Source organism: Ascidiella aspersa, chromosome 1 (genome assembly GCF_963924565.1).
Source record: "Ascidiella aspersa chromosome 1, kaAscAspe10.2, whole genome shotgun sequence".
NCBI lineage: Eukaryota > Metazoa > Chordata > Ascidiacea > Phlebobranchia > Ascidiidae > Ascidiella > Ascidiella aspersa.
In genome coordinates, this window is record NC_139447.1 from 32,551,464 (window position 1) to 32,576,281 (window position 24,818).

Consider the following 24,818-nt stretch of genomic DNA (forward strand, 5'->3'; position numbering starts at 1 on the left):
CTGTTTACCTGCAAAACGTTTTTTTCGTTTTTTTACAGCAGCTTTGTTTTCCTTCTAGTCTCTTTCAATCAGTTAGACCCGTTAGATATTTAGCCTCCTGAAGTTTTTAACCTGGGCTTTTAAGACCATACAGACCACAATGGCATGTGATTGATTTAGCGAGTAGCAAACTTCAAATATACCCCCGGGGTCTATTTTTGCGTGAATTGTGTAACGACCACATTATGGTCACGTTTACACCACAAAAGATACGCGACAAAAGAGGTCGGTTTAGGCCTAAATTATTTATACGTCACGGTTCTAGGATCGGCCATTCTCACCTGATCGCTATTGTTAGCCTTTCGAAAAACATCTTGACTGCAGACACGCTATCGTTATTGAAATACATGTTTTGCCAAACCGGGGTTGTGAGAAAGTCATCTCTTCATGGGGTTGATGAGCCTAACCGGATAATTAGCATCACAAGTGCTTGAAATTTTGAATCAGGGATGGGCAACCTTTTTCTGGTTTCTGGCCAGACCCAAGCTCAGAACGGTCTCGGCGAGCCGTAATAAAGTATTATCAATTAACACGTTTTATTCTTATAGATGCGTATAATAAATTGAAACTTTCAACCGTCAAACAACATGGAAAATAATTTTAGTTCAGATGCCGGTTCTCAAACTTAAATGGTTAAAATCCACTAAGAGTTAATTTTTAGGCAAAACTATGTTATTTTTCTACAAGGTAAATTGAAATCTGACCAATAAGGTGAATTCATGCCAAGCAAATTCACGCCATTACGATTTATTTAGCTAATTATTCAGGTATATTTTAACGGAAAGCACCCGGCACAAATCAGAGACAAGGAAATCACAAAAACACCAAACAGATTTCAGGCGGATGACGTTTATTGTTGACGGCTTCGCTAATAATGGAAAAAAAGAGGCGAGAAAAAGTAGTAGGAGGCGCTATATTACACAAGAACGCACACTTGAGAACAGAAATTATCGACGCAAATTACCAAAAACTACAGCACAGTTGCCCAATGTTGGATACAACAGGAATTACCTCGCTCTCTGCAATTGGAGGCGTTTTTTGATAAAAAAATAGGAAAACTATATACGCAACAGTTGCGACATTTATTTTATATGGCTGTTATTTGAGATTTATGTCTTTCGGTAATAGTATTTAATTAAGATTTTTTAAGTAAAAATCCGTTGCACTCTTATATATAAGTAACAAAAAATCACTTGAAACAAAGCAGCTTGGTAAAGTAAGCGGATTTCTAATTTATATGTTTCCATGTTGATAAGACGACTAAAACATGTTATACAAAACTTGCATTTTGGCTAAATCATAGATTAGAATAAGATTTGTGGCGCCAAAACATATACAATTTCTACACTACACAATGAACATGCATATCACAAAATTCGGATAGGGAACAGCGAAACAGCGATTTCGAAAGAAATGAGATTAAACCCTTTGCTCAGCTATTAAAGCGAACTTGATTAAAGCGTTGACCATAAGCCCTGCGGTTTTTATGCTTGGGTTGTACAGAGTTACCAACCAAACCTAAAACGCCTACTAACATGGAAGGACGATATACAACAGAGCATGGAGCACGATATACAAACATTGTATAGTTTTTTTCGGTGCTACGAGGTTTTAAATCAAACTTTGATGCAAAGCTACAGTTGAATGCGGCTGGGAATCCGTCGCATATCAAACTCTAGCGTTTTCCCAAATAACTAATAACGTAATCCAGCGGTGTCAACGCAAGGCTAAATCATGTTTGAGAACTGGTATATTTGCTGGGTCGAAAACGTTCGTTCAGACAGCGATGAAACATGGCGGTTCTTTGTAAAAAAACAAGTTACCACGCAAAGATACAATGTGAAATAAACAAGCAATCATACAGTGGGCTATATGCAAGGATTTTTGCACTTTGTAAAAAGCGTTTTTCTATTTTGGTATGTTTGGAGTGTAATGGGCTTAAAATTACTTTAGAAGGTGTAATTGATTAAAAAAATTAGTGGTTTGCAAAGTGTAATATACAAAAAAATTACTTTGCTATTTTAAATATATCTCGCGCGGGGACTACATTATAACAAACTGCGGGCCTTTGCCAATTTTTACTGGGCTGCGAGCTATTTTTTACTATTTCAGTTTTATTATGATAGTTGTGGGTCACCCAATTGCCGTACATTTATTTTATTTTATTTAAAACGTTGGTGTAAAAAAAGATTTGCCGACCTCTTTTGTAACGGAATGACGACTATTATGCGCTTGTGCAGTACCAGAGGTTTTATTCAGTTGTGCAAATGAAAACTGAATGTATAGCGAAGAAATATCAAGCTAAGGGTTATTTGTGCAGTCTTATATCAGGCCTATTTGGTAAGCAAGCTTACAGCAATAAGGACTTTCGTTTCGGTGTCTGAACAGCAAAAGTGTCACATATAAGATGTACAAAAAATCAAAAAAACAGCTCCTGTGGCAATTTTAATTCAATTTTAAATTTTAATTAAATTACCAAAGAAGCTGTTTTTTGATTTACATTATTATACCTGGTAGCAACAGTTTATATATAGGATGTACTTCTATACTCCATAACATAACACGGTTAGAGGTTTTTTGGAAGAAAACAATGCAAATTAAAGGGAGCAGAAAAAATCCAAACGTGAAGTGAACGTATCAAGCTAATTTGCAAAACAAAGTAGGTTGACATATGGCGAAATTATGTTGACGGAAACAGCACGGTTTGCATTTTTCTGCGGTTGCGCAGTGTATTGACATAAGCGGTAAATAACAGTGATTTCTTAACGGCGAGTACAAATTTTGTCTTTTTAATTACACTCACATTTGGTTTTGGCATTCGCAGGTTCGACATTAGGTTATTTTGTATTGTTAAGCGGGATTCGTTGTATTGTGAACATCGTACCACATTGAACCAGTTAGTAAAAAAGGTATTTTCATGTATAATGGCATTTTGTGCTCTGTAACAATTAGCATACAAAAAAAAAAAAGGTTTTAAAGTTTTACGAAACGTTTTTTTAAACTTGTTGGTATTTTGTACTTTTAGAAGATGAAGATGTCATGATAGGAGAAATGGTATTTTTATTTTTTACTAAACTAATTTATGTTGTTAATTTATAAATTGGGTTACGCCAAGCTCTTCGATGTATCAGTGCGCGTTTTTAGTTTTTTAAAACATTCCCAAAGTGCGTTGCGCGTCTCAATCAATTGCGAGGTTTACTTGACAAAAACAGTGGGGTCTGTAGACACAAGCAAGGGAAAGCAATTAGATTAAACATCAATCTAAGATAGCAGATTTAACAGGACTAAACGAGCTGCATAAAGAAAATGTCGATATCAAAGCTCTTAGGTATTGTCGCATTCTGTCGGTTATTTTTTCAATTTTACAAGGGTGTAAAGTGACAAATGGAACATTAACTAAAAATGTATTATTTTGGATTTAAATTAACCTGGGGTGTTAAATCTGTTTTCGCTCTATACGAGTGTTAATTGCAACAATAATCTTCTTCACAGTTCGTCATCCTTTAAACTAGAATTGACAGAAATATTAAATTTAGAGTCAATTATGGAGTGCTTTGAATCTAAACATGCACGTTAGTGATTGCATGGCCATCCCTGCACAGTACCTACAACTATTAGCACGGTGGTAGCACGTAAGATACAGATTTCATTAAAAAGTAGATAAACCGTAGAGTGTTTGCGCGAAGTACCCAAGGGTTAACAAAAAAAAAACTAAAAATAAGGATGCAGAAAAATGCCGAAAATAAATGTAGTTTGATAGGGTAATTAAGTTACACCAGTGATTCTTAAACTGTGGTAAGCATTCCGAAAGAGGTCTTATAAAAGTTTTAAGAGGTAATTTGGTAATGATACGAAAAACTATCCTTTATCACTGAAAGCAAAACGTATAGCCTTGTTTACATATTTGAAGGTTATTTTGAAGCCAAATATTGGGTGATTGTAGGGTTGTTTAGCCACATGATTAATAATTACACCTATATAAGAGATACCGCCTCTGGTTCAGTACCACGAGGTTTACCAAACCATCAACCTATCGTATTCAGCATTTAAGAGGAACAAAAGCTACAGCTCTATAAAGGCAGCTCAAAAAAATAGCACTCAGCGCATTAAGAGCCCGCAGATAGATCAGCTCTGCTTGGGCGACGAGGCCTTGTCCTTGCGGCCGACCAGGCGCCGGAAGCTCGTGGCCCGTCGGGGCTTGGCCGCCGAGGCCAGGTTCGGGGAATCCCCGGACGCCCGACTGCCGTTCTCTAGCACCACCTCGAGGCTTTGGTCGTCTTGTTCCTGGTCTTTCTGCTGCTGTTTTAGCTTCTTCTTTTGCTTGGACTTGGCGCTTCCGAAGCCGCCGAAGAGCTTGCTCATGCTTGTGCTCTTCTTCTTCATTCCACCTCCTGATCCCGATCCTACTCCTTCTGTTGTGGAGTTTGGAAGCTGGAGGGAGGCGGCGGCATCGCCTGGGAACAATGGGATTTATAAACTTGGCATTTACACGTTGTTGTGCAGTCGTAAGTGTGCATTAAGGCCCGTTTACATTACAGCTGCGCTGAGCTGAGCAAAGCGTAATTTGCATTTAATTTTTATTGTGGCGAGCGTTTCACGCTTTGCTAAACTCAAGACCCATGCAGCTAAAAAAAAGTTTGGAGCGATTTTCACGCTTTGCTTGACTGCCATCGAAACGTGAAAGAGATTTTGCCTTGTTAATAGTACAAACGCAATTTCACGCCCAGCTCAGGTCAGAGCAGCTGTAGTGTAAGCGGGCCTTTTATGATTCATTCCAAACAGTTAGGTAAATATTAGCACGTGAAAAAAATATTGCGAAATTTTGTGACGAGCTGAGTTGGTCTGGCTTGCTCGTTTTGGTTTCGTTTGGTCTGTAAAAATTGATATGACCGCTTTTTTATCGGGAACAAAATGTTGTTATGTTAAGAACTGCTGGTGAACTGTTCATCAGTAACATGGCCAAAGTACGACGGTCGTGAAAAGCCAAAGTTTGAAGGTTTACAATTATTGTGTTTAACAGCGACGACAAAACAGTAAATCCTACTTGCACAGAAGCCTGGAGTTTAGTTAAACTCTGTAGTCACTATTCTCAAACTGTCCGGATGAAATGCTAATGTTACTTTTTTTTAAATAACAAAGCAGTCTATCTCGAACAAACCTTAAATAGCTCCGGTATACATTACAACCAAGCAAAGCCCAACCATTTAATAAAAAATGTAGGGTTGTTTACAATGTTTTAGTTCATATGGTTTTGCTAATGGTTTGTTCTTCGTGGTGTGTTTTCACCTCGAGCAGTAAGCAGTTGTAGCGTTGTAATATAGTTAGATTTTACATAACTTTGTTATTTTTGAAATCTGTTCGTGTTAAGTTGCATAGGATTTAAACCCCAAAACTTTTTCTCTTACCCTGTCCATTGTCGATGACGAGGGAACTGCGAACATCCGGATACTTTTTCTTCTTCTTACCGAAGATCAAGCTTCTGGTGCGTCGCACTTTTGCTGTTGGTAAGGATATTAAGTTTAGAAGATAAATAGAATAAAGTGTTTTTTTTAGCTCTGATAAGTGAGAATAAGGTAAAAGCAAAAAGGTGTATCTTATAATGTTTAGTTGTTAAAAAAATAGTACCAGAGGCTTTTGATTCGATTAGTGTTTATTAGAAGAGTATATAAAATGTTATAGATTGTTGTTTTTGGGACATTGATAAAAAATATTGAAAATAAAACAAACTTCTGTCAAAAGTAAAACATGGATAATATTGGATATCTCTCCTTTGTTACATAAGACTCTAATTTACATGTTGGGTTTTGGAATGACCAATGACCATGATTAATAAAACAAAACAAATATTTTAAATTAAATACGGTTTAGTTTTACAAAACAACATAAAAAATCTCCGAAATCACGGCAAAATTACGTTTTTTCAAAGCTCTTTCGTGCAAACGACATAAAAGAATAGGAAAGAATAGCAAGGTAACAGTTTTGCAAATTCGATGCAAACTAAAAAAAAAACGACAAACCTTCCGGCCGCAGGTGGGCGCTGTGGCGGAACGACACGGGCGAATCAGAAGCGTCGGAAGTGAAGCGTGTCGAAGGAGCCGCGTCCGAGTTGCGGCGTTCCGCTAGAAGGCGGTAGAGAGGATTATTTAGGTGGTTTTTAAAGTTTCGGAATATCAAAGTGCCTCCAGAAATTGATAAGTGTGCCGCGAAAAATTGGTAAAGTTTAAAAATACCTATTCGAATTAGTAATAAATAGTAAGGTATCCAGATAAGTACTCTATTAAATAGATAACTGATATTAAAATGTTATTTACCTATAACCTTGTTGTATAGCAGTGGTTTTCAAACTGTGTGCCGCGGTCTCGAGAGATTGTAAAGTGTTGCGCCTATTTTTTTATCGGTATTGCACATAGGCTTACTAGCAAGCATGCGAGACAAGAATCCGTTCTATCAGTTATAGTTTGTTGAAATATTATAGCGCTTACCTGCGTGGTTCCTTTCCGTGTGATAAGCGTGTGTTATAGTTGTATGGGATTGCTATGGAATGACTAATGGTTTATTTTAAATGTGTGCTGCGATTATACTCTGCCGCAAGCTTAAAAAGTTTCAGAACCACTGCTGTACAGTTAGGGCAATTGCAATGAACTGTTATTTAATGGTTAAAGTGTGTAGCAATTTCGTTTCTTCTTAACGCGACGCCGCAAGCAGTGTAAGATAGTGAAGCAGTGCTTTACATGTACTGGTCTTATAAAACAGTTACGTACAGTTGTAAACTATACCGAACAAAACCGGCGGTAAAACACAACATGCTACCGATGAAAAATTCGCTTTCTCCATGCCGTATTCAAAGCATTCAAAAAAAAAAGCCAATATAAAAAAGATATTTTGTTACAGTTTTAACATGCAACCCCATTATGATCGAATTTGTATACTAGGGTTGTTCAAAAAAACACTTTTTTGTCAAATTTCAGTGGGGACCCCTGGAATTGTTAGCTTGCGTAAAAAAAACCCACAAACCAAATCTGAACACGTTTGGTTCAGTATTGACCGTGCTACGTCAATTTGAAAATTCAGATTTGGGCTAAAATTTTGAAAAAAATTAATTGTTCTTCCCATAAAATTTTTTTTTTCTTTTTTTTTTGCATTGCTTTGCAATTGAATAGCTATAAATAAACCTGTTTTGCAGTAAACAGTTGTTAGGCTGTTTTGTACGAAAAATGGCTTTTTAGCACATTTTTTGAACTTTAGATAAGTAATTGATATAATTGTGTGAAGACTAAATGCACTATTATATTAATTTGATGTCATGATTGCTGCATCTACTTTATTTTAAAATTTTAAGCCATTTTTCATACATAACAGCCTAACAAATATTGTTGAAATGAGACATTTGTACCATGACTACTCACTTTTTTACTGCAAAACAGGTTTATTTATGGCTATTCAATTGCAAAGCAATGCAAAAAAAAAAAAAGAAAAAAAAAATTTTTAGGGGGGGGGACAATTAATTTTTTTCAAAATTTTAGCCCAAATCTGAATTTTCAAATTGACGTAGCACGGTCAATACTGAACCAAACGTGTTCAGATTTGGTTTGTGGGGTTTTTTTTACGCAAGCTAACAATTCCAGGGGGTCCCCACTGAAATTTGACAAAAAAGTGTTTTTTTGAACAACCCTATTGTATACATTTTGTCAAACGTTTACCCTAGCTTTTATCCATAATACAACTGGGTATACAATACAATAGGCGTTTAAAGAGCATTGCTGTAAACATATTTTGTGAATGGCCTATTTGTATAATTCTAAATAGGATAATCAGGGGGTACTATATGAATAGAAATTGAAAAGCATAAAATTAAAAAAATATGTTCTACTTTCACCTGATGAAGCACGGTTGTGCGAAAGCTTATTAAGACAAGATGCGTCCAATACGTTAGTGATTCTCATCAACATTTATATACTATTTGTCTTTATATATAGTGCAATCAGATTACCTTACTTTAAACATATGCTTAATTGCCAACAATAAGCCCGTTTATATGCACGTTTAAGCCGGATTCGAATCTGTTTCGTTAATTCATTCTCTCTCGTTTTGGTGCTGTAATGAATTAAGTTCTCTCGTTTCTTAATCGGTCAAAAGGAGTGGTTTTCAATCCAGCCGAAATCGTTTAATGTAGAATGACCTGCTTTAACGCAGTAAACATCACGCCACTTTTGTGTCATTATGACGTAACACGAACGGCTAGTCGTAAACAAAACAACAAGTTTAGCGCATAAGAAAAGAATATTACATACACTCGTTAAATACTAATTTGTGACAGAGGGGCTGGTCTAGAATCTACAAAGGATGCGGGTTTGGTTAGGTTTAAATAGTAATACTTGGCCCACCCTCACCCAAATATTGCACATTGCTTTAATAATTGTCTCATCGCTGTGGTAGGATTTTAGGCAAGCGCCAAATACAGTTTTCATTAGTCATATTTGGTACATCCCTCACCTTCCTTTGAACACTTTGCCTTGTATATAGCGTTTACCAGCACACATAAGCTTAACTTTCCTGCACTAATATTCTGTGTGCCAGGTAAACTGAAGCACTATACAGTCAAAAACATACTTCGGCAAACCAAACTCAATCGGCAAACCAAACTCAAGTAATTCTTGTTTTTTTTCAATTTTAGGTTTATAAAAACGAACAAGCAGCAATAGATTGCTACCGCAGGGAGTTGCCTAAGCCGAAAAATCGGTTGTGCGTCAGAGGTTTACTAGAATATTACGTAATAATGCATATCAGTGCAGTTTGTACACTCAAGCTGGCTTGAATTTCGCGCCATGTAATTACGACGCTGGAACGGATTACTTTTCAATCCGGATTGAACCTTAATCTAATCTGCCCGCGAAAGGTGCATATAAACAGGCTTAATGTCTTTGTTTTTAAGGTTATGTTAAGTCGCTGTCCTATGCGCGGTCGTGACATTTTTCAGACGTGATCAGATCCCCACATATAAATCTTAGTAATTGTGCCCTGTATTTCCCTTGAGAGCGCATTACATCTGTTCCTTATCTTCCAATCAAAAGTCAATCGATATGTTTTTAATGAGCAATTACTCGTGTTGGGATTACCGAGGATCAATAGCCCATTGTCACGTCATAACGCAACACAAAGTTAAAATAAAAACACTATTAAAAAGTTATCGTTCCTTACAAAAACTCGTTTAAAAGTGATGCCGGAATACACAGACTAGCGTTTAATTTATATATATTTTTTATATAATACGTTTATTGATAAACTTTAACACACACCTGACAATCTATGTGTTAATATGTAAATATTATGTTTTTTGCGACAGCGGATTTTCTGCTCTGTATCTAACAATGTTTCGAGTTTTTGTTCGAAACAGAATACTGGGAAATACTTAGTATAGGTATTTCAGCCATGATTTGCGATTCAAATCAGCGATTTTTTATTTGAGAGGTAAATTTTAACAATGTGCGTATCACTGAGAATTTTAAGCCTAGAGTAAATTTGGCTTTCTAACCTAGCAAAAATACATTTGAGTTTGTTGCAGTTTGCGACTATTTTCTATTGACCTATATGAAACTTCTTAGTTTATTCCAGGGTTAAAACCAAACTAAAAAAAAAACAGGAAAATGATGATACGGTAGCAGTGGAAAAACTTACGCTTTTCTTTCTCCGGGCTGCTTCCGGATGCGGTGAACGCAGCCACCTCTTCGCTGGTCGAAGGTTGGAGATGCTCGGAGCTCGACGAAGACATGTCACCATTGCTGGTTAGATCGGCATCCTGCGTTAAACATATGCTCGTATGCGAATGAAAGATGTTGGCTAAACAGTTGTCGCTCAAAACATGAGTCAGTCAAACATGTTTATATTGTCTTATTTAGTTTTTCAGTTTACGGTTGAGGTGGTCATAATGTCGTGCTGGATTGTCGCACGATTTATCGGATTAATTCAAAGACATTCAAAAACTTTTCAAAGAAAATTCTTAGGATTTCAAAAAAACAAAAATGGTTCACTCAACATGTTTTTAGTATAATTCGAAAATAAAACAATATAAATACTATGGTCAACACAACGACAAATAGTTTAAAAAATTGTTTTACTACACAGCCATTAAACACATAAAACAAATTCAATATTTAAAGATTTGGAAAAACAAAGGGTTTTTTAAAGACCAAATTAAATGATCGACATTTAAAGATTTAAACTTTCAGGCAACCCTGTACCGAGAACGTTTGGGTCGACATATTTGGGTCGACATACGCCAAACTTGGTGAGATTTTCTTGCTTTGGTTTTGATGGTACACGTGGCGGCTAAAATATTGTAAAATATTGTGTCAAAGCATTTTGTTTAGCCGTTTTGAGAGTAAATAAGATCTTTTTTTGTCTTTTCTGTTTTGTGTCACGTATGCGAGTGAAACCCGCTAGTATTGCCTTTTGAAGAAGTTTACTTTAAATGGCGGGTATGATGGCAAAAGTAACACAAAAATGTGTCTTGTTTGTCGATTTTTTTTATTATTGAACAGTTATGCCAATGAGATAACAAACAACAATACTGCAACGCATCTGTCCGAAAAACGTAAGACTATTGCCCATTAGGGGTGGACCGTTTTTTGACAATTGAGACAATAGGGACGGATTGAATACGCGGAAACACTTTGCTGGGGTCTATCAAGAAGAATCCACTTTTTTGGAAAAAGGGTTTCGACGCAGCTATATTTCTGTAAGTTCAAACCAATAAGCCACGTCTTGCTTTTGAGCTGACTTTTCTTCCAAAAGATAACCTTTAAAACAGTGGTTCCCAAGCTGTTTTATCTGGCGGACCACTTTTGCATTCTCGAATAATTTTCAAACAAGAATTTTGTCTAAAAAACACTGCACGTCATGGCTCCAACATTCAAGTCAGTACTACGAACAACTTAACTACACCAGTCATCGAATATTATAGATATCATTAAGTCTCAATGAGAAGAGTGTGCTTCGGCTAAAATAACGTATCTGTCGATGTCAATATATTAAAAATATGTTGCGCAGACCCCCGGATACTTTCTCGTGGCTTTAGGGAATCAAAACTTTAAAGGGAATCAGAACTTTAAACGCTTTAAAGCCCCAATTTTTTTTACCCAAAACAATTAACGAAGTATGACATGTTGGTTAAATAAGTCAAAAGATTATGTAAATAGCAAAAACGAAGCCGATTAAAATAAGGAAAACTAAACGCAGTGTGAGGCCAAAACAAACAACTTCCAGATAAAACTTTCATTATACAACAGCAACAACGGGCCGGGGAAGTTTACCTCCTTCTCTATTGACGTAATGACAATCCGCGTCTTCTTGGCCATCCCAGTCTTGCCTCGAGATGAGAGATCCTGTAAAGCGGCTTCGGCCACCGACTTGGGACTGAACGTCACTTCATCTGTAGAACGAAAAAGTTAAGGTTAGTGAAAAAATACCTCGTCACTGGTTACAGCAGAATACTCTAGCAAGGCTACCAATTTAGGCCAGACACTATTAGTGTTAGTGACCAGGAACTAAGGTCGACATTTATCTTGCAAGGGTCAAGGTGATTTCCATTATCACATATTCAGTGCAACGTCATCACTGTTTTTTAAACATTTTCTGACCACGTATGACCTACTTGCTTGCTGCAATGGCGTAACTCCTTTTAGAAAAAAACATGTGTTTTAACTTGCGTGTTCAGTTGGACTCATAAATGAAGCAACAATAAACTTAATTGCAGTGCCGGGCGTTTCATTAGTGTTCGGAATTTTATATTTCAAGGAAACATAAAAAATTGAGACATCTGCGATATAACATTTTTGTAAAAATCGCATTCCACCAGTGGCAAATTATCAAGACAAGTCCTGATTTAATGCTGTCAACAGATAAATTACGAAAAAGCCCTATTCGACCCTTGTAAAAACATAGGTATACGCGGGTGCTGAAGCTTGGATACAGAAAGTCGAGGTATTCGAGGCAGGGCGACTTCTCACCGATATTTTTCTTCTCGGGTTCCGTTACGGCAGTTTTGACGTCATCCAGCTTCGAAGGTCGGGAAGGCGATCTGCAATTAACACCAAGTAATTATTACAATAGCACAAGTTGTTGGAGCATTGCAAATTGCACTCTATGTTAAACACTATTGATATAATGCTTTGGGTGTAGATTTGGAATTTAAAGTAATTTTTTTTAAGTTGTAAACGCTTCTTAGCATTAAAATTGAATTTGAACGAAATAAATCATACATATAAATTTATTGATTGGATTAACGTCTATATCTTGCCATGAAATATAATGGATTTCAACATTTTTTTGCGAATAAATACATATATTAAATAAATAGATGACGCACATTGACGCCTTTGGAATTTAAAATCGTATTCGAATACTAAATAAGCTAAGGTTGAATTTGGTTAACTTTTTAAAGCTTTGGTTGAATTTAAAATCCGCAAAATTTCCGAATCTTGTGCGCTTGAGTTATTATTTGATATAGTTTAGAAAAAAAAATGCTTAAAAAGTTGAACTGACTTAGCAAGGCGAACTGGAGACGTAAAAAAACACTCTTATAACCCACTTTTTCACGCTCCTTGCGGTTGTAACTGTCGTCACCTTGGTCGCATCTCCTGTCTTCTCTTTTTCGCCGCTAAAAATAAACGCCTTTAAGTCGTTTCTACCTTTTTTTTGCTTGGCCACTTGCTTGGGCTATATACGCCTACAGGGTTTGAAATACTGCGACATATTTTGAGCTCTGCGGGAATCCTAGTAGAGCACATATGCTTCTACTATACAGGGTTTCTTAACCAGGGGTGCGGGTATGCTGAATCAGACACGAAAAACGTATTACTGTAATTTATTTTTTTGCTTAGTTACATGTAAAACTAACTCACATTTTGGTATTGTGTTACTGTGTTAACAGATAATTGTATAAAAATAAAATTACAATGATTTTGTTATTTAAGCAATTCTAGAAGGGGGGTGCGTCGCGAGAATTCTTTGGGGATTTAGGAGTGCAGCAAGGAAAAAGGTTAACACCACTGTTCTACTATGTGACAAAGGTGATTTTGCTTTCAAAAAAATCTACATTTTACGCGTAGCCTAACTCTAAAAGCCAAACAAGATTTTAGATTTATCATTTAAAAAAGCACACAATCCCTTTACCTCGTGTCTGGCGCCGCTTTGCCTTGGAGCTTGCCTTGAGGGGTTGAGAAGAGTTCCTGTCGAGGAAAAAACAACGATCGTCGCTGGTAATACGATTCGTCTCAACGTTAGCTATGGAACGCTTCGTGCGTTAGGCGCCATTTATGGCCAACCGCCGAGCTACATCAGGGTCTGATTTTAAGAAAGGTAAAAGGTGGAGAAGACGCTTTGCCTTCACGTTAGTTGTGGAACGCTTATATCGTTGGGCGCCATTTTTGGAGAAGAATCTATATTGAATTTACGAGGGGAACGGGTTTTTAATTTAAAAAAGGGAAAAATTTGAAGTGGACGACAATTTAATCGATAAGTGGACCGCAAAACAAAAAAATGTTGGAAACCCCTTTTTTGTTAAGAAAATCGTTTTTTACCTGGACGAGAGACGAGCCTTCCATGGTGGAGACGCTGTTCCGCTTGAGCGAGTTGGACTTGCTGCCGTTGTAGTTCTCCATCACTGAGAACTAAAAAACGAAAATCTGGTTTCCAACTTGCGGTTTCGTATATGAACCCGAACAGGCTACAATATACATCTGTTTGTGTCGAATGCGTAGAGTTCAACTTTCGGTGTTTTCTTTTATTAAACACTTCCAAGTGGCGCGCTTTGCCTCGAGCAGAAACTTGTTTTGTACGTCCTTTATTTCAGACGTGACTTTATCAGTGTTAACAGCTACTTCTGTTCTGTTGCTGTGTAAGTTTAGGTTTTCTATTTATGTTTTGCTGAATATTACTGTTGGTAACCTTTGTTTATTGTTATTCATACAAAACTTAACTGGCCTTAAACTGCCACGATCAATTGCGTGTTACAACCGCAAGACTAGATCTTTGGTGAACCCAAACCTATGAAATCAACCCAAATGCATCTTGTTATGAGTTGGAATGTTCAAATAGAATCCAAGGTTTTTCTAGAATAGTGCGTTCCGAATGCAACTTACTCACTCTTAATGTTTCGCTCCAGCGACAGGCCTTTGTTCACACTTGTGACTCGTGCATTGTACAAGTAGGCGCAACCCTTTCGAAGTAAAACGAAGGAATTATAGCGGCTTCAATTACCCGATATTAACGGCAGAATAGGATTGAGATACCTCAGAATTACAGTCCTAGGGGTCCGACATTTTATTCTGTACATCCCTAGAAAATAGATCGAAGTTCCATTCGCGTTTTCTATATATAGAGAAAATGTACATAGGGTGGACTGGTAAGGTGTAATACTGGTCACAAAAGCTTTTTAAGCAATCAGGTCTTATTTCGAGGTAAAAAAGTATCTAGCTTTTTTAGGCAATGATGAAACGGTTGTCTTTACAATCTACAGTAAACTTGAACAGTTAGTGCACAAACAACAAGTACGGGATTTATCGACCACAGTACATCGCACTTCCGCAAAAAAGGGAAAGTCCCGGCAAAAGACGTGTTTACGCCAACTTTCAAACAACAAAAGGGAAAAACACGGACCCATTAAGAGCACACGATCGTTCATTGATTCGCCCGCCCCAGCCAAGAACTGTTATTGCGGTTTAAGGCTTGACAGCAAATCGTTCGTTAACCTTTGAGTCTGGTTGTCTGATGGCAATACGCAACACAGAAAGATAAAGGGAAAATACTGGGAAAGCCATTCAAAAATAGTAATCATACCAAAGATATAGCCATTAGATAATTAGGAATATAATTCTGATCGATTTAGATTGCAGTTTAACGTCGTTTAAGTAAAATTCGATAAACACCGGATAATGTGATCCCATAAATGCAATCCCTGAAATGCCGATTCGACAAAGTACAGTCGATAGCTTTAAATTAAGCGCGTGAAGCGCCTCAAGTTATTATTTGAGATTTTCACACGAGATAAATCCCTAAATCCGTCCGCAAATTAATCAGATCAAAGACGGTGAGATTGGATCCAAATCTTTCACTAAGAAGGTTAGATTAACAGAACAGGCTACTCAGAAGGTATAGCCTGGTGTATGCAAGCCAATATTCCGCCACTTCTATCCTTCTTAAGAAAGTACAGACAGCTAGATTTCGCAAAAAGTATTTTTGGTTTAAAAACTTATAAATTTCGCCATGGTTCACTACTTTTTAAATTAGTTATCTGCAAAACACTAGAAAAGATTTTTCACTACTACAACTCGAATATGGAATTAACAAAAACACCCATTGGCGGTGATTTTTGAAGTGTTTTAAAAAAATCACAGAGGCATACTTTGATTTTTTTTTAGGTGGTTTAGTAAGCCAAAGCTAATTTACAAATTATGGTAGAAAGACTGAGTTTATAAAATATCCTAGTGGTCAGTTACCAAAGGCCAAAGTTTAGAAAAAAATGGCAGGCTTCTACCTCCACGACCATGCTTCCGACTGACTTGCCGTCCTTTTGCAAAGAAAGGCTCGTCTGCGAAGACTTCTCCAAGTCGATCGTGTCCAGAAAAATCACGCCGCTTCCAACTAAAAAATTGAAAATATATGTATATTTCCTAAGGCTAAGCAACGCGGCAGATGTGCAATGTAGCGGTCGCTTGGGTCGAGGTAGACGTTATAGTTAAGAAGTCGACAGGAACCTAATTGTAAAAAAATGAATAAAATTTGTTTTATTTTAACCGCGTTTAATAACAATAGCGGACCACTACTATGTCGAATTAACGAGACTTGAATGAACTATGGCTAAGTGGACAAAGTTCCCCAACAACTAACAAAAAGTTGCCCTCAACGCTCAATTAGACAATTTAAAGGTTATTTCAGTTTTAAAAATGTTTGAAATATTGTGTTAAACGGATAAATACGTCTATTACTTTTTCAAAAAGTTCTACATTTCTCTACACATTTATTTGAAAAAAAAACAGTTCTTAAACGCATTGCTATTGTTTCAGATCATTTATAATAAAGCGTGACGAAATAACTGAGTTTACCTGTCTTAGCAAACGAAGTGACATTGACGTCCATCTGGGATGACCTTGAACCGAGGTCGAAGGTCATCGGCATATCCTGTGACCTTGCCAGGGTTGACTCCTGAAAAAAGGTCGACGGGGTTGTTTATTTCAGTTGCATAACACAATCAGGTAAACAATTCAAAAACTGTCCAAATCTAGATAAATTTTATCTTAGTTTGCAATAAACCAGGAACGGAACACGTGCGTATTAGCGGGTGACCGGTTGTGACGTCACAAAGCTTGCACCAAATTGCGATTGTTACGCTGCATCGTGCAATAATAAATCGACGTGTAAGCTAGCAAGTCTTTTGAGGCAAGTAAGGCTTATCATCTTTTGCTTACTCTTTTGAGTGAATTTCCGTGGCCTAAGTTTGCTTCATGTGTTAAACAAGATTGGCTGATTGATCATCTTATCGCCGTGTTTTGCTGATTAAAAAATAATAACTTTTTCTATTTTCTGGAAATTTCACGACTTTAAACGTCCCAAAACATCCATCCTCAAACTGTGTGTCCTTCAAATACTTTCAGGTGTGCCGCCGAACTTTTTTGTAATTGATAACATCATAGTATTTACCAATTGCCTTATCGTGTGTTAAAAGCCATTATATTAAATAATATTATTTTGTAGAAAATGTGCCGCAATGCTTTTCTATTTTTTAGTGTCCCGCAAGCTAAAAAAACAATATTTCATCTTTGGTTTAGCTGAGTTAAGTAAAATTTTTCCTTTTAGAAGACCTAAATATGGCTATTAAAACAACCGTGAAAAAAACCCAAAAAAACAGATAAATAGATAAAAAAAATTTTAAACAGATATTCAAAAACATTAGTTCAATTTACCCGGGATTGCTTTGGCAGGTTGAGAGCAACGTGACAAACCAGACTCTCGCTGGGCGCAGATGGTGTCTCCAGCTTCAGCACTGAAAAGTATTAAGCAGTTATTAAAACAATTAATTTCAATAAGGTTTAGAAAATCGGGATTACCCGAGAACCACGAGTTACATTCCCGTTTTTTTACCTTACTAATTTTGCAATATATTGTTTTCTAAAAACAGGTAATATTGGCCACATTTATATCGTAATTAGGAAAATTCACAAAATAATTAGAGTTGGGGAGCAAAATTAGGAACAGGCAAAAAAGGTGGTAAAAGTAAAAAAAAATCATCCAGCGACCAACGAATTCTTTCATGTATAATATCCTCAGGCTTAGATAAAAATTCAAAACAGAGTGTAACATATAGGCAAGAACAATGGTGTGCTTGCGTCTTGACGTACACAACAGTACTCCAGAGATGCTTAGCTTTGGCCAAGTAATGACCGTTTGGTTGGCATTAAAACCGCAACAACAAGAGCTTCGGTAAAACCGTCGAACATCGAATTAGAAACGGCGCCTAAATAAAATAAACGTGCCCGCGTCTAAAATTTTGCCGTGCACTATGTTAGTGTCCTGGGCAAACCACGGCCCGCGGGGACTTTTTTTTGCCGTGCGCCTAGCAATATAATCCGGCCCGCGGCTTATTTAAAAAAAAAACTTTTTAGGCAAAAACAGGCCTTAACATATTTTTCTTAATTTTAGAATATTTTATTGAATACATTACCCTTGTGGATCATCATCACCTATTTAAATTTAAATTTAAAGTTTCTTTTAAAAGGAATCACACGTTGTAGTATGTGTTTTTGACATTGTTTAGCCCGCCCGCCAAGACATTAACTGTTTCTTATGCGGCCCGCTTTTAAAAATTATTGCCGATCCCTACACTATGTGGTCTTGGGCGGAAATACCAAAGGCGCTTTGCGCGATGTTGTATCGATTTGATGTGCGCTTTAAGACCCTTTGGCGCGCAGATCTATAAATGATGCAACAAATGCGTCTGTTGACGTCTCTAAGGATGCGTCTGGTGCTTACCTTGCTTTGATTTTAAATATTATGTAAACAATGTCACTTAGAGCTCGAATCAACGACAAATCAAATGCTACATGTAGTTTCACTTTTTTTCAGTTTTAACGTGAAATCAGACAAGTTTTAAAGCAGTTAATGTTGTTGGACACATTATTTAAAATAAATATATATCCAATATGAAAGCTAAAATTCAAAGCCAATACCTATAGTACAAAAATCTACGGTATAGGATTTGATTTAAATATCGCTATACTGGCCAATTGGTCATTGTTTGTTTTTTCCTTCTTTGTAAATGCATCTTGTTACTAAACATAATTTTTGGCAAATTTTTTCCAAAATTTATAGCTGGTAAAGCAATACAAAGATAAGGCTTGTTTAACAAGAATCGAACTTTACTGTGCTATTGTATTATTTGTTTTTGTTTACTTTGAGCTTGCAAAAAGTTCGGTGAAAAAGAATTGGGCGCCAAAGCTTCGTGTTATACTTTAGTTTATTATTGCGGTCGCCGCGCAAATGAGCCAAACTGACCGGATAATATTACAAATTTAGCTGTTAAATAGGCTGTTGCCTAAATATGTTAAATATCCGATTTGCTACTACTAGCTGACATGCCTTTATATTCTTTTAGCAACAGGCCGGTAGCAATGCCCTGGGACTGTTTCACTACCTGTAACCTTTTCAATGTAAGTGTTTTATGACTAATTTAATTGTAAGCATTATATTGCCTTCGATTAAAGGTCACTGAACACATGGTGCCTTGACATTGTACTTGTCCTTACAGCAGTTGCTGTTAATTCCTTGTAAGTGCACAGCAATAATCTTACTATACAACTTAGATCTTATGCATCACGGTTTTGTTTGGATTTGTAATGCATTCAAATTAAGATATGAATCCATTGGACTAAGCCAATGCGTTATTATTAAAATTCCTTATTTTATTTTGATACCCGATGCCATTTGATAGCATCGGTACCGTCCGATAGTAGGATGGTTTATTGCTTTTAACCATAGTCATGGGTAATGACGTATTTTGTTATGGAATAGGGCCGCGAAAGTATCACAAATCCCTAATAATGATCAAGACCAAGTGTCCAATCGTATAAACTCGTTTTCACATACCAGAATTGCCATCGAACATCAGCTCCCAAACCTAATAAAGACACTTTTTGCTGGTGGAGTCAATAATGTAGGAAACAGACAGATCCACAGTCGGACGAAAAAACTCAGCAAGGCGACAAACTCCACAAGCCATGAGATCTTACCTTTAACCAGGAGCCTTTTTTCCCGGACACGGATTGGTTTGGCGGGTCCTCTTCCAGATGGAGTCCTGGTGATGCTGCTCAGCGATCCTAGGCTCCCGCTGAGCACCTTAGAGGAGCTCTCAAAGTCCTTGAGGCGATTGCTGGAGGAAAGAGGAGTGGACGAGCGGCTGCCTGGCACTAGATTAAAAAAAATATATATTAAGGCATATTAGTCGACTTTGAATTTCAAGGGGTATTTTTGCAACAACAAAATGGTCGTTTTCAATCGTTCGTTTTTAAGTAATATGTAGAAATTCTGCTTTTGTTGTCCTTAACCCGCATTTTGATTAGAAATTTGTGGAGAAAATTGAAATGCTCTTATGTATATCGTAACTTCAGATCATTAAATAAAAAAAAAACGATAATATGGGATATTGTTCGTTCGACTTTAAATGTTTCAGGGTTTTTTGGGCACGAGTTTGTTTCGGCAAAAAATTAAACGAAATGGTGATTATAATTGTTCGTTTTTAGTAGAAGTATCGATTTTTGTTGCGCTTAACCGCGTTTTAATTACAACTGGGTGAAAAAAATTTAGAAAAAATCTAAAAGTCTGGAGGGAAAATCGATGTTCTTGTGTAACACAAATCTTTGCAAATAAATGTCAAACGTAACCCCAGAACATTTAAATTTTAGTCAATTTTATTTTTAAACGAATTTATTGTCATTAACTGAAATAGAGTATTTTATAACGAGGCTAAAAGTTTTTTTATTACGTTGAAATATATCATAAATATTTTTCTTTATTTTATTAAGCGCTATTTAACCTAGACACAGCGATCAATCAAGATAAATAACTATCTATTAATTTTAACCAGTTTTATGGACTTTATCACAATCATTTTCATTCTTACCGCTATTGCTGATGCATTCCCTCTGCATTCTGCTGAAAGATGGAGGGACGTCAATTATCAGACCATCGCTGTAGCTTCGTTCAGTTGTGCGGGGCTTCGGGTCTACCGAGAATTTTTTATATAAAAAATCTATTTTTATTGTACTTATTGCATTATTGAAAAAATACAACAAATATAATTCTGAGAATAAAAAACGTCTAGAACGATATAGAATTCTTCTGGACTTAAATAAAAAATAAATCCGGCAAATGATAGTTCGTCGAAATATTCCTTGACTTTAGTTTAATTAAATATTTTTTAACCATACCAAGAACTATACTTCATGCTAGTAACCGACTCTTACGGCCGACTTTTAAACGATAAAAACTTTAAGATACCCTTTGCCACTTCGTCGTCGCTTCCAAAGCAACTTTGCTCCTCGACGTCCTCGAACTCGCTGTCGTCATGACAACTATCTCTGTAGGGACACCAAGTGGTGATGTTGGCGTAGTAGGTGGTTCGCAGAATCGAAGACTTCAGCGCTTCGGCTATAACCTAGGGTTGCGAAAAACTCAGCATTTTTTTAAACCGATCCTTCCTGCTAGTGATGTTGGATAATATCGGAACGGAACCTATGCTTGAATACAGGCCAACAGTGTTTTTTTTAAGGTGTTTTGGGAGACCGAAACGGTCCCCCAAATTTCTCCAGCGGTTTCCCAAATTTTGGACTTGCAACTTTTTGGTATTTAAATGAAACACTTGCGGTAAAACTACTTAGCGGTCACCCAAACCAAACCTTAAAAAAACCCCTGCAGGCCAATACTAGGGTTGTAACGGTGCCGATCCGACACCCAGTCGTTATTGCGAATTTCTGCTATGATTTGCGATGAAATGCAGCGATTTCTTCCTTGAAGGGAAATTTATCAAAAAACAATAAGCTTCTTAGCGCTAAAACAAATGAGGGCCAAATAGTCTGTAAAAAATTACCTTTAAACGTTTTAATTGCAATTAATTTGACTGTTTGAGAACAGTAATGACGTCATGTCGTATCGAATCGGACCGCGGTACTTTCTGTACAAAATATCGTGCATCGGGATCGGAGTAAAATGTGAAGTGTCGGGCATCTCAAGTTTCTGCTGTAGTTTATTATGGAGTTATAAGCCACAAACGATGCTTGGCGGTGCAGTTAGACTTGAAAGCACGCAGAGAGCGCAAATCTTATCAAACGACTTTCCTTATAGCCTACTTAGATGGATAATAACAGCTCTTCATAAAATCAATGAACGATTGTTGTATGCAGTGCATGTCGCCGCACTTAAACTGCGTATATAAGGATAACAAAGAAAAATCACAAGGGTGAAACCAAGACAATCGTTCTTCGCAGAAAGCGCTCTACAATATAGGCTGAATTTCAATGTGCAGGAAACAAAAATCTATTGTCAATGCAGTACACTGAAACTACATAAACTCGAAGTTAACCACTTTAAACAATTGCCGACATCAAGACACTGTTAAATCTAAAAACTTGAGTTAAACTGAAAAAGATAGCGTATTAAAAGTGTACCTCTGGGGCAGTAGAAGCAAGGGTCTGTTTGGTAAGAGGCTTCATTACAAACGAGAAGATCGGCCTTTTCTCGTCTGGTGTGAGCTGCAGAACATAGTTGCCACTTCGAAGTGACAGCGACATCGAAAACTGAAATTGTTGCAAAGGTAAACTGTTAGTTCGTCATGTGATAGTTTTGAGTGTAATTTTACTAAATGAACAGTTTCTCAAGCCACTTGGCTTAACCAAAACTACTACTTCTAAATGAAAAAGGGTCACATAGGCAACGTTTATATAACAACACTACAATTTCTTAATTTCAACACAATATCTTTACACAAATTTGGACATATTAAATAAAAAACTCGATTAAAAACTAATAATTTTTATGGTTGGCATAATTTGACTTAACAGTTGACTTGGGTAAGTAACCAAGGCGATAATTTAATCCCAGTTTCATGTTGGTCTTACCACACACACATTACATAACATGAAGGGAGTATTTTTGCAATAAACCTATCCTAATTTATAACAAACACTTACCCAACATTGGAATTGTGAAACTATTGCAGAGTAGTTAGATGAGGCGACAATCTTGTCTTGTTCGTTTTCTTGTACGGTGACATAAAACCCAAAATCACTTGTCTGAAGCAATACCTTTCCCTCCTATGAAAGGAAGTATTTTTTAAAATACTCGAAGTCAGCCAAATAAATATACATAACATTTTTCTGTTAAATTATAACTAATATTTCGGGTTTGGCCGATATTTACTATGAAAATATGACATAGTTTTTCATGAAATTAAAAAAAATCTCATAGAGTTCAATAAATATAGGTAAATAAAATGAAATGTTATTTGGATTTTCTTTCACACTAATTTAAATTATTATCCATCTGAAATTATCAAACTGTGTTGCCTTATCCCACAAAAAGTGTTTAACCTTGATATGGGTGTAAAAATTATAGCCTCGGGGGACAATATCATATAGCAGTTTATAAAGTGCTATAACAAACATTACGCCTAGATGCCTGTTAACAAATTGTGTGTGGGTCTAAATTATCCCTGTGTGACTTTCATTGTAAATTAATTCATTATACCTAATAAATACATCAGCCAAGGTTAACATAAATAGGTTTTTAAGGCGGTTAAACATGAATGCCTAAATTGAATATAACTCAAGTACAATGGGCAATATATCAACAGGTATTACCTAGATTGCTATAAGGCATGAGGACAAGTTTAAGTGCCAACCTTTGGAATAACATACAAAAATGGGTATTGAACAAACTTACAAATATTTATTCTATAAAAATACCTTATGATCAAATTCAAAGGGTTTGACAAAAGTATAAGTGAAATTACATTTAAGAATTAACTAAAACAATATTATGTTTTTTCATTTTAGGCAAATACATTTTATAGACCATTTGAAAGGTTTTCCCTATTTTTAGGTAAATAATATCATGAGTATGTTAAAACAGAACATTTTTTTCTTTTTCATTACCACATAGTCTTTGCTTATCTTGAGGTCCTTTACGGATTTGATAAGTGGTGGATGGATTCCTTCACGCAAACCATAAATCAAAGTTCCAAATCGATTCTGAAAATACATTAAAACATTTTTTGAATAAACTAAAATTCCATGCAACAATATATATATATATAAAAACTGACTAGAAAATACCCCTGTACTTAGAAGGTTTCTTTAAGATTAATCAAAGATGTGTTATCCTAATAAAACACCAAACAACAAAATCAGGGCTAATCCCAACCTACATTACTTCATATATATATTAAATAGGATTACAGATTACAACAGGGTTATTACGATAGTAATCAGCTTCAACCTTGGCCAGTTTAATTTATAGTAGATAATAAAACTACAAATCAGTGCACATGCTCATAACTGCAGGTAGTTGGTATGAGAAATCATTTAGAGACCCTCTAATCCTTAAGCATAAACTATCGGCCATATAACAAAGTTTCAAACAAAGGGTTGCTGAAATGTTGATAATAATTTGTAACCTGCTGACTGGCTAATGCAATGTTTAAATCTTGCAGCCAGGCCTCGACCAGTACTGGTGTGTTGCCTTGTGCACTGAGAAACAACCAGCTGAAGATCTGGTTCACCCAGGCTAAATCAGTAACCGGTTCATCATCTGAAATTGGAAGTTTGGCTTTTTTGTCAGTAAATTTTAAAATACTTATTTTCTTGAGAAGCCTTTGGAAAACTTGCGATACACTCAGCAACAGAAAATTTACTAATTTTTATTAACTTGTTTATTTGTTTGTATCCAAAAATCACAGCCAAATGCTACATTTTTTGTAATAATGAGTTTGAATGCCCATGTTAGGTTTAATAAAATAATGATTGCATGCATTTTACTACCACACTAGAGTTCAGGTACAAAGCAAAACCATTGTATGACACTTTTTGAAAATTAAACAGCGCATAAGGGCATTGCAAGATGCAGTTTGAGAATCTCTGGTTTAACCATAGAATATTAAACATACCATAAATAACTGAGTTAGTCTTTAACTTACCAACTTTTACTTTCTTTTCTGTTCTTTGTTCACGTCTATGAAAAATAAAATAAATATGTAATAAAACAAGGCTGTTTTGAAGATAAATTAATTAGGAGATAATAAGGCACTGATCAGAACCACATATAAATCTAAACAACATAGGTAAAGGACAAACATATAGCAACTTACTTGGCTTGTCTGTACAGCAAGTATATAACAATAAGCGCCACTCCAACCAAAATAGCATTTGCAATAGGAAACCACTCATTGTCAGCCAGCTTGCTGTAGCCACCTTGAGTGCTGGAAACGGTTTGAAGAAAGTTTTGAAGAATTGTAGTGAAAATGGCCATGATGGTTCACAGTAGCATCATACAAAAATACACCAAAGGAAGGTTCAATGGCTTGCTACAGAGGTGAAATTATGGTAAGCTTACCTAAGCTGCATTCTGCAAAAAAATGGCAGTGTTTAAATCCAACAACAAAGGAGGCAGTGTAGGATAACTTACACAGCACAAATAAGAGAACCAAAGGCATTACACTTACAAAGTCACAACAATGC

At 36.3% G+C, this 24,818-nt stretch overlaps 1 protein-coding gene across 1 annotated transcript; it reads right to left on the reverse strand.

Annotated features, from left to right (window-relative positions):
* Nucleotides 1–883: 883 nt before the first annotated feature.
* On the reverse strand, nucleotides 884–24,699 carry LOC146169822 (uncharacterized). The gene is made up of 21 exons (XM_083387468.1): nucleotides 24,449–24,699; nucleotides 24,278–24,312; nucleotides 23,759–23,892; nucleotides 23,238–23,333; nucleotides 22,275–22,397; nucleotides 21,753–21,881; nucleotides 20,587–20,743; nucleotides 20,210–20,311; nucleotides 19,320–19,496; nucleotides 16,998–17,077; nucleotides 16,140–16,239; nucleotides 15,572–15,678; nucleotides 13,617–13,706; nucleotides 13,210–13,265; nucleotides 12,626–12,694; nucleotides 12,045–12,115; nucleotides 11,349–11,467; nucleotides 9,715–9,835; nucleotides 6,057–6,158; nucleotides 5,445–5,537; nucleotides 884–4,493 (listed from the first exon to the last, which is right to left on the reverse strand). The coding sequence occupies exons 1-21, from the start codon at nucleotides 24,607–24,609 to the stop codon at nucleotides 4,165–4,167; spliced, it is 2,451 nt and encodes an 816-aa protein (XP_083243594.1). The 5' UTR covers nucleotides 24,610–24,699; the 3' UTR covers nucleotides 884–4,164.
* Between the last annotated feature and the right edge of the window lie 119 nt (nucleotides 24,700–24,818).

Excerpts from the sequence above, each read along its gene's own strand:
- LOC146169822 (XM_083387468.1), bottom strand. The coding sequence starts at position 24,609 with ATGGCCATTTTCACTACAATTCTTCAAAACTTTCTTCAAACCGTTTCC. Across the intron at positions 12,695-13,209 it reads AAAGCGGCGCCAGACACGAG|CGGCGAAAAAGAGAAGACAG; the intron begins GTAAAGGGATTG and ends GTTTATTTTTAG. Across the intron at positions 5,538-6,056 it reads CGCCCACCTGCGGCCGGAAG|CAAAAGTGCGACGCACCAGA; the intron begins GTTTGTCGTTTT and ends CCTTACCAACAG.